The sequence below is a fragment of the Melospiza melodia genome, chromosome 8, assembly GCF_035770615.1.
Source record: "Melospiza melodia melodia isolate bMelMel2 chromosome 8, bMelMel2.pri, whole genome shotgun sequence".
Lineage (NCBI taxonomy): Eukaryota > Metazoa > Chordata > Aves > Passeriformes > Passerellidae > Melospiza > Melospiza melodia.
Genome location: NC_086201.1, coordinates 15,346,114 through 15,360,921, shown reverse-complemented (window position 1 = coordinate 15,360,921; position 14,808 = coordinate 15,346,114). Strand labels below are relative to the sequence as shown.

At 63.7% G+C, this 14,808-nt stretch overlaps 2 protein-coding genes across 2 annotated transcripts; both read right to left on the bottom strand.

The window, feature by feature from the left end:
* Positions 1-11: 11 nt before the first annotated feature.
* On the bottom strand, positions 12-5,574 carry VIL1 (villin 1). Its single transcript, XM_063161359.1, has 19 exons — positions 5,474-5,574; positions 5,192-5,266; positions 4,877-5,073; positions 4,519-4,627; positions 4,185-4,295; positions 3,884-4,086; positions 3,311-3,389; positions 3,093-3,191; positions 2,843-2,996; positions 2,633-2,733; positions 2,361-2,498; positions 2,047-2,205; positions 1,788-1,967; positions 1,527-1,672; positions 1,287-1,431; positions 821-1,009; positions 593-661; positions 278-415; positions 12-186 (listed from the first exon to the last, which is right to left on the bottom strand). Exons 1-19 carry the CDS (start codon positions 5,546-5,548, stop codon positions 73-75), a joined length of 2,481 nt encoding a protein of 826 aa, XP_063017429.1. The 5' UTR covers positions 5,549-5,574; the 3' UTR covers positions 12-72.
* Positions 5,575-8,630: 3,056 nt separating this feature from the next.
* Positions 8,631-13,553, bottom strand: CTDSP1 (CTD small phosphatase 1). Its single transcript, XM_063161881.1, has 7 exons — positions 13,472-13,553; positions 12,083-12,225; positions 11,825-11,926; positions 11,533-11,589; positions 10,916-11,008; positions 10,460-10,645; positions 8,631-10,351 (listed from the first exon to the last, which is right to left on the bottom strand). Exons 1-7 carry the CDS (start codon positions 13,536-13,538, stop codon positions 10,223-10,225), a joined length of 777 nt encoding a protein of 258 aa, XP_063017951.1. The 5' UTR covers positions 13,539-13,553; the 3' UTR covers positions 8,631-10,222.
* Positions 13,554-14,808: the final 1,255 nt, after the last annotated feature.

The following is a 14,808-nucleotide window of genomic DNA, read 5'->3' as shown; positions in this document are numbered from 1 at the left end:
CCACAGCCCTATTTTTCATACTTATTTTATTTCCTAAAGAGCTGGGATTGTTTCTTTGCCCAGGCTCCTGCCCTAGAAGAGTCCATTGTCCTTCTTGAGCTTCTGTTGTTTCCACAAGGGCAGGCTGCTGAAGGCAGAGCGGCTCATGCCAAAAACAGCCTGGAAGTCGGCATCAGAGAGGTGGTCCTGGGGCCAGAGAAAGAGAGGAGGCTGAGCTGAGGAACTGGGAGGGGCTTTCACTGTCTCCCCCTCCAGCAGCCCCCGGGCCTCATCTTACCTCCTTCCTGCTGGGATCCACACCCCGGGGCAGGTCATCAGCGGAGGTGTTCACCAGCACATCCAAGGGGAAGGTCTCCAGTTTGGTGGGGACAAGGGTGGTGGTGGCAGTGAAGACCTCTTCCCTGGATGTGATCACCTGAGAGGGGGGTGCAGAGTCACATCAGGGCCTGGCCCAGGGATGGAGGCACCAGGCTGGCTCCAGGTGTGCTCACTGAGGATCTGTCCTTGCAGCCCCTCCTGTCACCGGCCCAGGGGATGGGAGGGTTTTCTGTGTCCCACCCAGCCCAGCTGCCTTTCTCCTTATGCCACTTACTGAGGTGAGCTGCCCAAGGCTGCTCTCATCACCCAGCTCAGCTCTCAGTGTCTCGTAGGATTTCTTGTCCTGGGAAGGAGACAAAAGTGCTCAGCCCCTCAGCATGCACAGGGGTCAGGCAAGCTCCTGCCCACCCCCTGGAGATGCTCCTGGGGCCAGACCCACGTCTGCTCCCTTCTGCAAAGGGACTCCCTGGTCTTTCAAACCTCTCCCCCTGCCATGACTCACGTCCCAGTTGAGAGGGTCCCAGGCCAGGAACCAGCCAGTGAAGGTGGGGGGCTCATAGCCCTGCTTCACCACGATGATGGGGGTGTCAAGGTCACGCCCGCTGGGGTGGCTCCGCAGGTACTCCTGTGCCATCACTGCTGCCGCCTCCTTCTCTGACTCATTGGCATCTTTCCCAATCCAGAGGAAAACCTGCAAGAAAGTTACTGGGTCCACCACTGGGGTGAGACGGAGCCCTCTGGGACCACGGTTGGAGGCACATGAGCTCTGTCCATGGAGAAGGACTCTGTGAGTCCATCCTCAGCATTCCCTGGAACAAGAAGGCTGGAAAAAGCATTGTGGGACCACGTATAGGCAGGTTTCCAGCCTCCCATCCCACCAACTGTGGCTGATGCAGGTCCTCCAACTGCAGGAACATCAACTTGTGGGATCAAAGGTCTGTCCCCTGCTCCATGCTCCCCCAGCTCACCTGGTCCCAGGTGTCCAGTAGGTAAACATCACTCTCCTCCAGGTCATCCTGGGTGAAGTCTATGATCTCTGTGGCCAAGAAGGTGCCTGTCTTGTTGGAGCACTCAAAGAGTCGAGGGGGCTCGGAGGGGTTCTCCTCCTGCAGCCTGAGAGGGGTCAATGTCATGGGAATGAGGCTCACCCTGCTTGGGGATTGGCGGCCCATCTTACCCCTGGGCATGGGTAGGGACAGGACAGGTACCTCTTGTTACTGGCATATTGGGACTTGCCCCCCAGGGCCAGCCAGAACTCAGGTGGCTCCTGTCCTTCTGCAACCACTGGCTTCTCCATCTTGGAGATTATGTCAGCCACAGTCTTGGCCATCTCACGTTCATCGCCACTGCAGCCCTGCCAAGCAAGCACAGCTGCTCCATTACTGGCCCAGGCCAAAGAGGAGGAAGTGGAGTTGGGGACAGTTGTCTGGGAGGTGGCAGCACTCATGCCAGTGCCCAGCAGTACCCACCTTCCCATACCAGAGGTAGCAGCAGCTGGGGGTTTTGAGCACAAAGACATCATTGGAGTTGAGGGAGGAGGCGCGGACAGGCACCTCGAAGGCCTTGGTGTTGTACTCGTTGGTGCCGTGCACTTGGAAGAGGCGGGTGGAGGGTGTGGGCTCTGTGCTGCCCGCCCGTGACGTGCCACCCTGGGGGACAGGGACAGGAGGTCACCACCGGTGCCACAAGCCCAGTGGGTGGCCCATGCCCCCAGATGCCCGTGCTCACCGTGTACACCACCATCTTGCCCCTGAAGATGGCCATCAGATGGGCCGGCTCCTTGCCCATGGTGACGCGGATCTGCACGGGCTCGTTGTTGTACTTCTGGTCCAGGGCGACGGCTTGGTAGGCAGAGGCAGCCAGCTCATCTGTGCTGGCTTGGCGGCCCTGGGCAGGGCAGAGGGGGCTCAGCACCCATCACAGCCCCCCTCGCCCTCTCGAGAAGAGGCAATGCTCATGCTGCTCCCAAGGGACAGAGCACCCCCAGTCTGGGGAGGTACACCCTGTCCCCCACCCACGGGGCAGTGACCTGGAGGCCTCACCTGCCAGATGTAGATGATGCGGTTCACCTTGGGCCCCACATAATAGGTGTAGAGCACCAAGTAGCAGTCCCCACCATAGAAATGGCCCAGCCACTTCTTCTCTACAGGCACCAGCTCATTGTTCTCCACACGCCAGACCTGGTGAGACAGGGGTATACTACTGTCAGAGCTGGTGCATCCTCCTGCCCTGCAGACCCTGGACCTCACAGCATCCCCTGGTATAGCAAAGGGGGGACCTGAGAGGGTCCCACATTCTTCCACAGTCACCCTACCTCTACTTCTCCAGATCCATCATCCACCATCTTCTGCTGGGCAGCCATCTGGGGCTTGGCGTGCAGCGTGGTAGCGTCAAACTTCACCTGCTCCACCTTGGCTGTGGGGAAGGGCAGAGGGGTGAGCCAAACCCCTCAGGCCACAGGAGCTCCCCACAGCCAGCCCATCCCAATCCAAGAAGTCCTTCCACGTTGGAAGAAGACACTCACCCACTTTGCCCACGGTGTGGGTCTTGCCTAACCCACTGCTCTGGTTGGGGACAGTCCATTTTTGGAAGAGCTGCCTGAAGACAGTTGACTCAGACCCATCATTCTCTGTTTCCACGCTGGTGCTGTCTGGATAGTTCTTGGCTTTGATGAAGCCCTGGGGGGATCCAAACACAGAGCGTGGCCATGGAGTGCCTGGCACCCCAGGGAGCAGTCAGGCTATCCCATAACGAGCCCCTAACCCAGCACCCACCAGCGCCCTGCTCATCGCCTGCTGCTTCTCCTCCTTGCTGGCATCTTTGCCTTTCCAGACGAAGATCTTGATACCTCCTTGATCAAGGATGTAGCAGTCCTTGAAGAAGAGGCAACAATAGAAATTAGGACTTTAGGCAAGTCCACCAAATTCAGCTTTTGAAGGATTAAAGCTGCTGAGGAAACCGGGCACCCCCAAGCATCCCATGGGTGACAGACCTCGTGCAGGAGCATGTCTTGAGTCAGGGGTCGAACTGCCACCTCCTGTATGACCAGGTTTCCACTGGTGTTGGAGACACTGATAGGAGAAAAAGAGATGAAAAGGGCTTAGAAAGTGGGTTGGAAAACCCCATCCCCATTACAGGGTGGTAGGGTTTGTGGGGATGTTCCCTCCCCATCCCCTTCCCCAGCCAGATCATGACACAGGTGGTGCCCAGGGGATCTCTGGCTGTGCCATGGTGGCAAACTGGTTTGTAGCATGCCCTGCCAGGCAGCTCACTCATGGCCACAAGCAGGGACAGAGGGGTGCCACATGCTATGGGCCACTGAGGTGCATTGCCACAGCATCCAAAGGTGATGCTTGCATGAGCATCTCTATCAGGTACCAATCCTCTTGGCAGCTGGGATTCCTCTAGCTCCAATGGCACCCAAAGAACTTATCCCCACCTCTGCTGTAGCTTTGACCCTTCTTGTGTGTGTCCATGGGGCTGGGAGTTGTGGGACATAGCAGAGATGGCTGCTGCCCCCCTCTGACACCAGGGAAAATGCCCTGCGCATAACCCAAAAACTCACTGGTAGAGCTTGAGGGAGGATTTGAGCTTCTCGTCCACTTTGTCATCAGGGATGGCGGGCTGGATGTCCCTCTTCTCACCCAGCACATGCTTAAGGACCTTCATGAGTCCCGGTGAGGCATCCTCATCCTCACCATCCACTACGCCCACCTTGGCACGGCCCCCACGTTCCCGGTCCCGGATATCCTTGGCCAGGGTCATGGCCTGCAGCCAGGGGAGAAGGGATAAGCCCAGATGAGGGAGGGGGTGGCTGGTGACCCCCCCCTCCTGCAGGAGGGGACCTTGGGACCCCCTGGCCGTACCCTCAGCCTCTCGTTTCGGTTGCTCTCAGGGCCGTTCCACTGGACGATGAGCTGGCCCAGGTCCAGCAGGAAGACGTCTCCTCTGTTGAAGCTTTTCCAGCTCATCTCCACCTGCAGCAGCATGGGATTGAGAAGGGTGGGTGGCAAGCAGCAGAATGCCTGGATCCCCATGGCTCTGCAGCTCCTCTCAGGAATACTGAGAGGATTTCTGGGGAGCAGTTGCAAGGCAAGGCAGCATCATCCCACACCCACTGTGCGCCCTGCTCGGAGGCAGCTGTATGTAGGGGTGCTCTGGCCTGATCCTGATCCAGACTCCACACATGCCATGACTCACCTCTCCTGCCACCACGTTCTTCTTGCCCTTCACATGCAGCAGTCGCTGGACGTTGTAGGCGTTGGTCTCCACATGCTTCATGCCTGAGGCCACACCACCCTTCTTATAGCTGGGAAGGGACAGACATGGTGTCAGCCCTGGGTGCCCCTCCTCACACCAGTGGAGTGTCCCTCCACCTCTGTGCACGGGGAGGTGTTCGGGGTACACACACACGTGGTAATGGATAGATGGAGCCCAGCTCCAGATCCTCCTTCTTCCTCCCCCACCTCACAGACAGAGCTGTCCCCATCCCCACCCAACGGGGACCCCTCCCCAGTGTCCCCCCCGTGGAACAGGTGCCCAGGGGTGGCTGACATACATGAGTCCCTGCTTGAAGTAGGCGCGGAAGGTGTCGCTCTCGTGTCCCTGGGCCTCGCGGTGCTGCACGGCCACGGAGCCCAGGTGATCGTCCATCTGCGTGGTGTAGATGGCCGCCGCTCCCTGCTCGTCCTGGCTCGACTCCTTGCCCAGCCAGTAGTGGATGTCGTAGCTGAAGTTGCTCCCAGACTTGCGCGTCTGCAGGACACCGGTCCCCGCTAGAAGAGCCCCCGTGTCCCCAGGCCCCACACATCCCTCCTTGCACCCGGCCCCTCAGGGCAGAGCCAGTCCCCTGTGCCACCCCTGACCGCCCTACCGACAGCAGCACGTAGCAATCCCCCTCGTAGAAGTTGCCGTAGCTTTTGGTGGGCACTGGTACCATCTCCATGTTCTGCAGAAGGAAGGGACACATCAGCCCTGTGGGGGAACCCCCCCCAGCCCAGCCCCACCACCCACTGCCCCCAGCACCAGGAGCTGCAGGGCTTAACCCTGGGTGCTGCACTGAGACCCCCAAACCCAGGTCCTGGGGACACAAAGGGAGGATCTTCCCTCACAGAGACCCCCCAAGGCAGCCCCAGTGGTGTGCCCCCGTTCCCACCTCAATCCGCCATATCTGGATGCCCGGCGTGGTCTTGTTCAGTGTCCTGGAGACTTTGGCGCTGAGCTCCACCATGGTGACAGGTACCACCGGCACGGGGACCTGCCAGCGTTGGCAACACCCTCGTTAATGGCAGACAGTGTCAATAAGAGCTGGGACATGGCCAACCTGCTGTGCCATCTGCTTCCCTGCCTGCTCTGCAGAGAGCCCGGCTGTAAACGCCCCTGTACGGAGCTGCACGGGGTGAGGGGACCCCCAGCACTGAGGTATCAGGAATGTGGCACACAGGTGGGGTGCCATCCCCTCAGCTCGGCTGGCACTGCCGCCAATGAGCCCGTACCAGGGTCCAGGCTGGGAAGGTGCAGGTTCCATAAGCGCCCCAGTGCCCTGCCCTGTCTCCAAGCAGGGGACAGGGCAGTGCAGGGCACCCGCAGCTGGGTGACACTGCTGCACGGTGGCCTGTCCTCCCCAGCACCAGCAGGAACTGGCCCTGCTCAGCCTTGTCCTGGCACGGCTTGGCGTGAAGTGGAACAGCATGACATGGCCACTGCTTACACACACAACACACACAGATACGCACACACACTCACAGGGCCTGCTTCAGACCCCCTGCTCCAAACCCCCAGCCCATCCATGCCCCCCAGGGAGGGCACATCCTGGCTCCCCAGGGCTGCTGGGTGCCGGTGCTGCCGAGGCTGTCCCAGCCATCTCTGCCAGCCTGACAGTGCTCCCCTCAAGCCAGCAGAGGGGCTGGGTCAGGCAAAGCCACCCTGTGCTCCAAAGATGGAGGCTGGCAGGGAGTGCTGGCATTGCCCAGATGGGAGGTCTCTGCTTCCCAGCCCTGCAAAACCCCTCCTGGCCCCACCGTGCTGCCCCACGAGCACCCACATCCCATACCTCAGACCCAGGGGAAGCATCGCCCACAGCACAGCCCCGAGATGGGGCTCAGGTGGGTCCCCAGGCTAACCTGCTGCCAGGAGCCATGGCATGTGTTGTGCACCCCATGGCCACCCTCTGTCCCCTCTCCCTACCCCACTGCTCACCTTCCCTGCAGAGCTGGGTGCACAGGTGAGCGTACCTAGGCGGAGTGCTCAGGTGCCAGCTCCCAGGAGACCTTTGTTCCCTCACGTCCCTGCCTCTGCTCACCATATAAGGGCAGAGACAGCCCAGAGTCAAGGTCCCCACAGCCCTCCAAGACTTTGTGGCACCTAAGAGCCCCGTTACTCATGGGGTGTTTCCCCCCCAGATGCTGTTGCACCCTGCCCAGGGTGGTTCCTCTGCCCTCCCCAGGCCTCCTCCCCCTCCCTTGGCCCCTGGTACTGAGTCCATGCTGAATTTTTTTCAATGCACTCCACCAAGAAGATCCATAAAGTGATAGCAATGAGCTGGACCAGGACGTGTGGGCATCAGCAGAGAGGTGCCTTGATGCCATGGGGATGGCCACAGTCCTCATTCCCCAGACCCTAAAATCCCCAATCCCTCACAGACATGGAGCACTAAGGCCACAGAAATGGGTTTTTTTGGTACCTCCTCCCCCAGAAAGGTTCCATAAAGTGACAGCAATGCAGCACCTGGGGCATCTCAGTCCCACCCCGTAACTGGCACATTCCCACCCTGACCATGGCACTGTTCCCAGGCTGCTTCCCACCCTAGCTGGAACCCAGATCCCAGGTCACTCCTGGCTGTGCCTCCCTGCCCTGGGAGTCTCCACAGCCCCAAGGGAGGGAGATGGGACATGGGACTGGAGCCTGGGGGGACAGAACAGGACATGAAGCGGTGGCATGGCTAAGCCCTGTCCCCCCCGACCCCAGTCCCGAGGGTTGGCATCTGATGATGCCCTTGATGTTGGCAGAGAGAAGAAGGGACTGAGGTGGCTCCCAGGCCCGATGGTGTTTTTAGGGAATGACCGCGGTGTCCATAAAGGTGGGAGGGGCAGGTGCCATCAGCAGGCGAGTCCCCGGGCCTCCTGTCCTGCTCTCTACCTCCCCCAGCCCCGTGGGATTGCTGCAGCTTTACCCTGGCTGCCCTGCTGGGCCAGCAGCCCTGGCCCCAAGCGCTGCGGGCATCCTGCAGCCCTGGGCTGGGCTGGGCTGGGCTGCAGCGAGCCCCGCACCCTGCCTGACCGTCCCGTCCCGTCCCGCAGGGATCCCGCGGCGATGGCCACGGGCTGACCCAGAGCACGGGGCGTGGCAGCCCCCAACAGGGGGGTGTCCTGGTGCACAGGGGTGGGCTCTGCTCTGCCCTCCACTCCTTGGCCCCCAAACCCTCCAAACCCCGCCACGCAGCTCCCACCTCCTGCACCCCACTCGAGAGTGCCCGTGGAAGCCTTACCTGGGTGCAGAACCCCCAGTGGGGCTGTTTGGGGTGGGGTGGGACACCCGGGTGGCCGCTGTCACCCTCTGCTCGGTGGCCACGTCCCAGGGCAGTCTGTCAGTGTGGCACAGGGGTAGGGGACCCCTCGCTGGCCCCAGAGGGCTCACCCCCTCTCTAGGGCCCCTGGCTGGGCAACTAATGAACTCAGTAATTAGAGCAGCCATCAGGGAGGACAGAGATTTCATTAATGAGGGGAGGCATAGGGCCAATGAGGGCACGGGGGAGGGGGCAGCTAAGAGATTCCCCGCAGGAACCAGAGGCTGCATGTTGGCAGCAGAGTGCCCGGGATGGTGGGAGGGGGTCACAGGTTGTCCCCCAGGGTCCCCCCAGTCTGTATGGGGAAGGCCTGACACCTTCCTTGGAGCAAACTCATTTGAGGTCTCAAAGCTGGGAGGAGGGCACAGCCCATGTGGTAAATTGGTAAATTTACCCCTCCTTGTTAAGGAGCAGGATAGGATAGCCATCAGTGTGACACCAGGGGCCTTTTCCCAGGAGGACATGGAAGGAGTTTGGATGGAGGTGCCAGGGCAGCCTGGGAGGGGCTGTCCTCCAGTGTGAGGGTGTCCCCTTGGCACCAGGCAAGGGGTGGCACCTCAACCCTGCAGCCCAAGGGTGCTTCCCCAGCACTGATCTGCAGCATCCCCCCCCTCCCAGGGGCTCAGGGGATCCCAGGGGCTCCGTGTCCCCACACTGAGCACAGCCACCAGTGACACACGCATGATATGTACCGTGCCCACACATGCACACACTCAGGACTACTCTTTCCAAGATGTTTTGACAGCTTTAATCACATGAAGGCACTTGGATCTGGTACCCCAGCCCTCCCCAGTCCCCCACGCTGCTCTGCATCCTCCAGGCCTCCCAAGGATGCCCAGGGCAGGGCTGTACACCCACAGGCACTCGCTGGGCAGCGGCTGTGCTGGCGCCCTTTGACTTGTCTAACATAAAGTGCTGAGTCCAACCCTGCTGGCGGGGCAGGATGAGCCCGGGGCTGGCAGGGATCCAGGGAGCTGTGCTGCACCACAGGGCAGGGGCTGTGGCTGTGGCTGGGGGCCCCTACTCACCCCCAGCAGCGGGAGCAGGGCAGTGAACAGCACCAGAAAGCTAAAACCCATCACACCCACCCCCCAAACACTGCCCCGCTCCCTGCACTGGCACTGCGGTAAAAAGGCACCCATGATTTTTTGGGAAACCATTGCTTTTCCCTCTAAAAAAGGCATTGTCCATATTGTGACATTAAAAAAGGCCTGGCTGAGCTCAGCCTCCCCAGGAAAACCCTCCCTGAGAGCCCCCAGACCCTCAAAGCCGGGGGACACCCTGGCACAAGTCCAACCCCACGGGGGTCAGGGCAACCCCAGGCTATGGGGGGCTGCAGCGTCCCCCACCCCTCCCAGCTGGGCACTGGGGCTGGGGCAAGGCTGGGAGGGGCACGTTAAGGCTGGTATGGAGGTCTCTCTCTCTGGACTAGCAGCCTTTGGTGAAGCTGCAGATGGATACGGAGTGGGGGCCGTGCCCCTGCCACGGGAGGGGACCCTTCTGTGGGTGACCAGAGTGGCTCCCAGTGACACAGTGTAACTGGAGAGGGGGGGAGGCCACCTCCCCCCCAAAATGAGAAGAAACCGAAGTTGGAGGGGGCGAGTAAAGAGCCCCCCCAGGCACACCCCTTGCAGGGCTAAGGGGGAACAGAGACACGGTGTCTCAAGGCACATGGGAGGCATTTGTGCCCAGGGGCTCAGCCCTGAGGCTGGGCTGCCCCTGCAGAACACAACCCCCAGGTGGGGGCAGCAGGCATGAGGAGAGGCAAGGACATGCCCCCCTCGAGGTGATCAGCTGCACCCAGGGCACAGTTAAGGGTTTGGTGGCAGCCCTCTGCACCAAGGGCAGCAAGACTCCCTGCGTTTTCGGAGGGTGACAAGGTGTTACTGTCCTGTAGCCTCGGCAGACAGGGGCCAAGGGCTGCCAGCCTCCCAGCAGGCAGAGTCGGGATGGAGGGATCCAGTCCTCCCAAAGGCAGTGGAAAGCAGCAGCTGCTGACCCCACCCCCCTCCCCAGCCGGGGGACAGAGGGGAAAAGGACCTGAGAACCGTTTCGTGGAGGGGGGACACAGGCTGGGGGCGAAGGGGGCAGGAGCTGGACAGTGGGGGAGGATGGGACCCCCCAATAGGTCCTCAGCACAGCAAGGCAGTGGGTCACCCACGGCCCCCCTCCTCTGAGAAGGGGGGCACCCACATCTCCCACCAGCGGCAGGCACGGAGGGCACCGCACCCGCCGGGGCTGGGGAGGATGATGGGGGGCACCGGGACCCTCCCTCCCCCAGAACAAGGCACCTGGCTCCCCCGGGGTGCCCTTGGCAGCACCCGGAGCGTGGGGGGGCCATTAGCTGTTAGTCCGCTGCTTCTTGAGCACTGCGTACACGTCCTCCACCTTGCTGAGCCTCTCGAAGAAGGGCAGCAGGTCCAGCAGCTCCGTGTCTGCCATGTTATCGAACCAGGAGGCCACGGGCACCTGCAGGTGGCACAGGGGACAGAGTGGCACGGGGGACAACGCTGGGAGAGGGTCCCCCAGCACACACGAGCTGCCCAGGCCGCCCAGCCGTGCCCGGCGGGTACGTACGGCATTGTCCGGGTGGAAGATGTAGGATGCGGGCGAGTTGTCCACGATGATGATGCGGCGCAGGTCGCGGCCCAGGCGGCTCAGGTCCTTCACGTAGTTGCCGCGATGGAAAACACAGGATTCCCGGAAAAGCCGTGCCCGGAAAGCCCCCCATTTATCCAGCAGGTCAGCCACGGGGTCTGCATACTACAGGCACAGGAGGGGGATCGCTATGGCACACCACACCACCCTGCCCACTGCACAGTGACAATGGCACCCAGCTCTCACTGTGCCTCAGTTTCCCTAGCCAGTGCCTTGGAGGGACAGGTATAGAGGCCGCCCAGTGCTGGTGCTGCCTGTGGGTACCCAGGGGACAAGAGGCCAGTGATGCCTGCAGGTGGGCAGGGAAGGAAGCTGTGCCCCTGGAGGGGTGTCTGGGAAGGGGTGGGCGATGCCAGGGCAGGGCGGGGCACCCACCTTGGCCAGGCTGGCAGTGAAGAGCACGCACTCAAAGAGCTCGCCCATGCGCTGCAGGAACTCGTCCACGTGCGGCCGCTTGAGCACGTACACCTGTGGGCACGGACAGACAGACAGACAGAGGGCAGCGTGCTGCTGGCACCGGCCATGGCTCACCCAGAGCCTCCATGTCCAGGGGACACCTGTGACCCCACAGCCAGCAGCTCCCTGGCCACACCTCACGGGAGCTGCCCACGGGGGCTGGGGATGCACGAGCCCCACGGGAGTGCCCAGGGTGAAGAGTTTGGCCGGCTCCAGAGCCAAGTAACCGAGAACAGGCTGACTGCCCAGACCACAGCCTATCCTGGATTACTTGAAACCGGGGCTGGCCACTGCAGGAGGCACCATGCCAGGGCACCCCTCACCTCCCTGCCCTGCAAGGAGAGGAGCACCCCCTCTGCCCCTGCAAAGCTGGCACCAGGGCACCCCTCACCTCCCTGCCCTGCAAAGAGAGGGGCACCCACCTCTGCCCCTGCAAAGCTGGCACCCCAATACCTCCCATTGCCCTGGGATGGCTCCCGCTTCTGGGGGAGTTGGAATGATGCCCCCCTCCCACCAGGCACCCATCCCGCTGTTACCTGGTGCATGATGCCATCGATTTCCACGGGAATGATGAAGTCGGCGTTGTTCACTGGCTGGGGAAGGGCACACCAGGATGAGCACAGGGCATGCCAGGCACCCCCTGCCCAAATGCTGCCTGCTCTATGCTCACCGTGCCCCCCTGCCAGCCCCACAGCCCCCTCACAGGGACACCCCAACTGAGCCAGCCAGGCTGTGCTGGGTGCTGGGCATCACTCTGGGGGAAAAGGGGGCAGAGCAGCTGGGGGAGCATGTGGGGAGAGGTGTGGGGTGGGCCAGGGTGTCCCCCACCTTGAAGGAGCTGTGCACCAGGGTCTCATCCAGGTCGATGACCACGCAGAGCTTGCTGGCGTCCTGCGGCTTGATCTCGGGCAGCAGGTGCTTGACAGCAGCCTGCAGCAGGGGGACACAGTCAGCACGGTATCCACAGCACGGCCAGAGGGGGCACTGGGAGGAGCCACTGTTCACCCCCAGCCCTGCCCACACCACCGGGGAGGCGCAGGGACGGCAGCCAGGCCCCGCCGGTTCCGGGCTGGGTTTGGGGGTTACCTTGGGCAGTGCCCCGTTCTCCTCCACGAGGAGCGGCGCGCCGGTGGTGCCGGTGCAGGGCTCGCCCTCATCGCGGCACAGGCAGCAGAAGAGGGACTGGAGAATGCTGCGGCTCCGAGGCTTCTTGGCAGGGGTTTGGGTACCTGCGGGAGGGCACAAGGGGGGTGAGGGGTACCCGGGGCACTCCTAACACAGCACCGGGGGCCAGGTGAGCCATGTGTGGGTGCTGCCCAAGAGCCCCCGTGCCCTCATCAGACCCCGACACCCATCCGCCGGGCCTTCCTGCCCTGCCAAGCGACGGTGCCAGGGCAGCGCCGCTGACAGGAGTGCTTGCTGACAGCCCGCAGCCCCTCACCCGGCACATCCCACTCCACGAGCGACCCCCGTGGGCCCCCCTGCGTGGCCGGAGACCCTTCAGGAGGGCGCGGGGCTGGGCCCGGGGGCAGCCGTGGGCTCGGGGCCGGTCCCCGCTGTCCCTCCCGGGGGACACGGCCCCACTCGGGAGGGAGGGGGGTCCTGGGGGCGGGGTCTCTCCGAGGGGGCGGGGCTTATGCCCGTTCTTTTCCCCTCCTCCAGCAACTCCCTCGTCTCATTGGCCAACTCGAGTGCACCGGAGGCGAGAGGCCAATCAGGACCAAGCGCCCGCCCCTGGGCGCCGTTCCCGCAGTTCCCATTGGCGGAACGCGGGGAAACTGAGGCAGAGGGGCTGCTCCTGCCCACCCCGTGCCCCCGGGCCAGCGCGACGGCTCCAGCGGCCCCACCGGTGCCGGGGCCGGGTCCTGCGGCAGCCCGGCCCGGGGCTGCACCCCGCCCTGGCTGTGCCCCCCTTCCGGCGGGCCGGGGCCCCGAGCCCGCAGTGGGGAGCCCGTGGGGCAGGAGCTCCCACTGGGGACGGGGCCCGTTCCCACGTTTGCTCCTCCCGGCCCTGGCAGCTTCCCAGGCCAGGGAGACGAGCAGCGGCCCCCGTCAGACCCCCCTGGCGGGGTGGAGGGGACGCGGGGAACGGGACGCCGGTATGCAGCAGGGCGCCCGGCGCCCTTCCTGCCTCAGTTTCCCCGCCGGCGCTGCGCGCACCTCTCGCCGGCTCCGGAGGAAGCAGCGCAGATAATCCGAGCAACGCCCCGAGCCTCCCAGGGCCCCGCCGGGCTCCGAGGCGGCCGGAGCTCGGCCCCCCGCGCCCGGGCGGGCGCACACAGCCCCGCTCGCTCCGAGCTGCAGCCCCGGCGCATCTCCAGCCCTGGCGGCGGGATGCAGGGGGGCGGGCTGAGGCGGCGCGCAGCTCATCGCACCCTCCGGGAGCAGCCCCCGCAGGCCCGCAGCCCCCCGGGGAGCTCCCCCTGTGCGGCGCAGGAAGGGGGTGCGGGGGAGCCGTCTCCCCCTCGGCGTTACCTTTCTCCTGAAGCGGGGCGCTCCCCTCCTCCCTGCTGACCTGGGCGATGATGGACTGGTGCTCCATGGGCGCCGGGGAGGGGGGGTGGGAGGGGGCGGCCCCCCCCGGCGCGGCCCCCGGGGGGGGAGGCGGGGCGGGGGCCGGCGGCGGCGCGGGGCGGCGGGCGCGGGAGCGGCGCCGCGGAGGAAACTTTGTTACAACATGGAGTTTCCTCCGCCCGGGCTGGGGCTGCAAACATGGATCCCGGGCGCGGTTTCAAGGAACCCCTTAAAAGGGCAACGACGGCGGGGGGGCCCTCCTCCTTCTCCCTCCTCCTCCTCCTCGCTCCTCCCGGCACCCGCGCCGCCTGGCTGGAGTGGGGGTCCCCGCCGAGCCGCGATTGGGACCCAGACGGGGAGTGCTCTGTGGTCTGGCTGGGAGGGACACCCCCTTGCTCCATGGTCCCCGACACGCCGCCGGGCTGTCCCACGCTCCGGCTGAGGGAGCTTGGGGCGGGGGATCGGTGCTGCCGTCACCCCGCACCCTGCTGGCAGCGCGGGGATCCCTCTGCAGCTGCCCCCGGTGTGTGTGCCCGTCCCGCCACGCGGGATGTCCTCTGGAGCAGAGAGAGGTCCCCATTGCCCCGATGGCACATCCCGCACATCCCGCACAGCCTGCCCGGCCAGCCGCGCGGGACAGCAGGTGCTGCGGGCTGCACCAACAACCGCCGCGTTTTAACATCGCTCTTTCTCCTGCAATCCCCCAATTATTTGGGCAATTAATAAATCTCTATTATCAATACATATATTTTCCCTTACACCTCCTTCCCTCCTACCTTTGGCGGGCTGCTTCCAGGCGCTTTCTAAAAAGCGCCTCTTGACAGGAGCTTGTGGATGGCACAAATCCTCAGAGGAAATCCGCCCCCCAAGTCCCCCAAGGGCAGCATCCCCCAGCCCCTCCCCTCCCCAGCCCTAGGGGGCTCTGTGGGGCAGCCTCTCACCTCCGTGCCCCCCAAACCCCGCCCGGGCAGCGCCCGGCCCTGGAGGGGCCCGTCCGGTCCCCACCCCGCCACCGCGGCGGCAGGAGATGCTGCGCGCTCTGCCAGTGCTGCCTCGACAGCGCAGCAGGTTGGAAATCTCCCTTCTGAGCTCGTTTGAAACCTTTCCACCTGTCCCGCCTGCGGTTTGGGAGCTTCAGGAGGTGAGATCGCCTTTTCTGGCCCAGCAGGGACGTGACCCGGGCCCACAGGGACCGCACTGGGGAATGGGCTCCGGGACCGGGAGGTGCCCCCGCAGGGAGTCGCGGAGCCGCGGGGCTGGCGGAGCTCGGGCTGTACAAAAGCCGATTTCCACCTGCA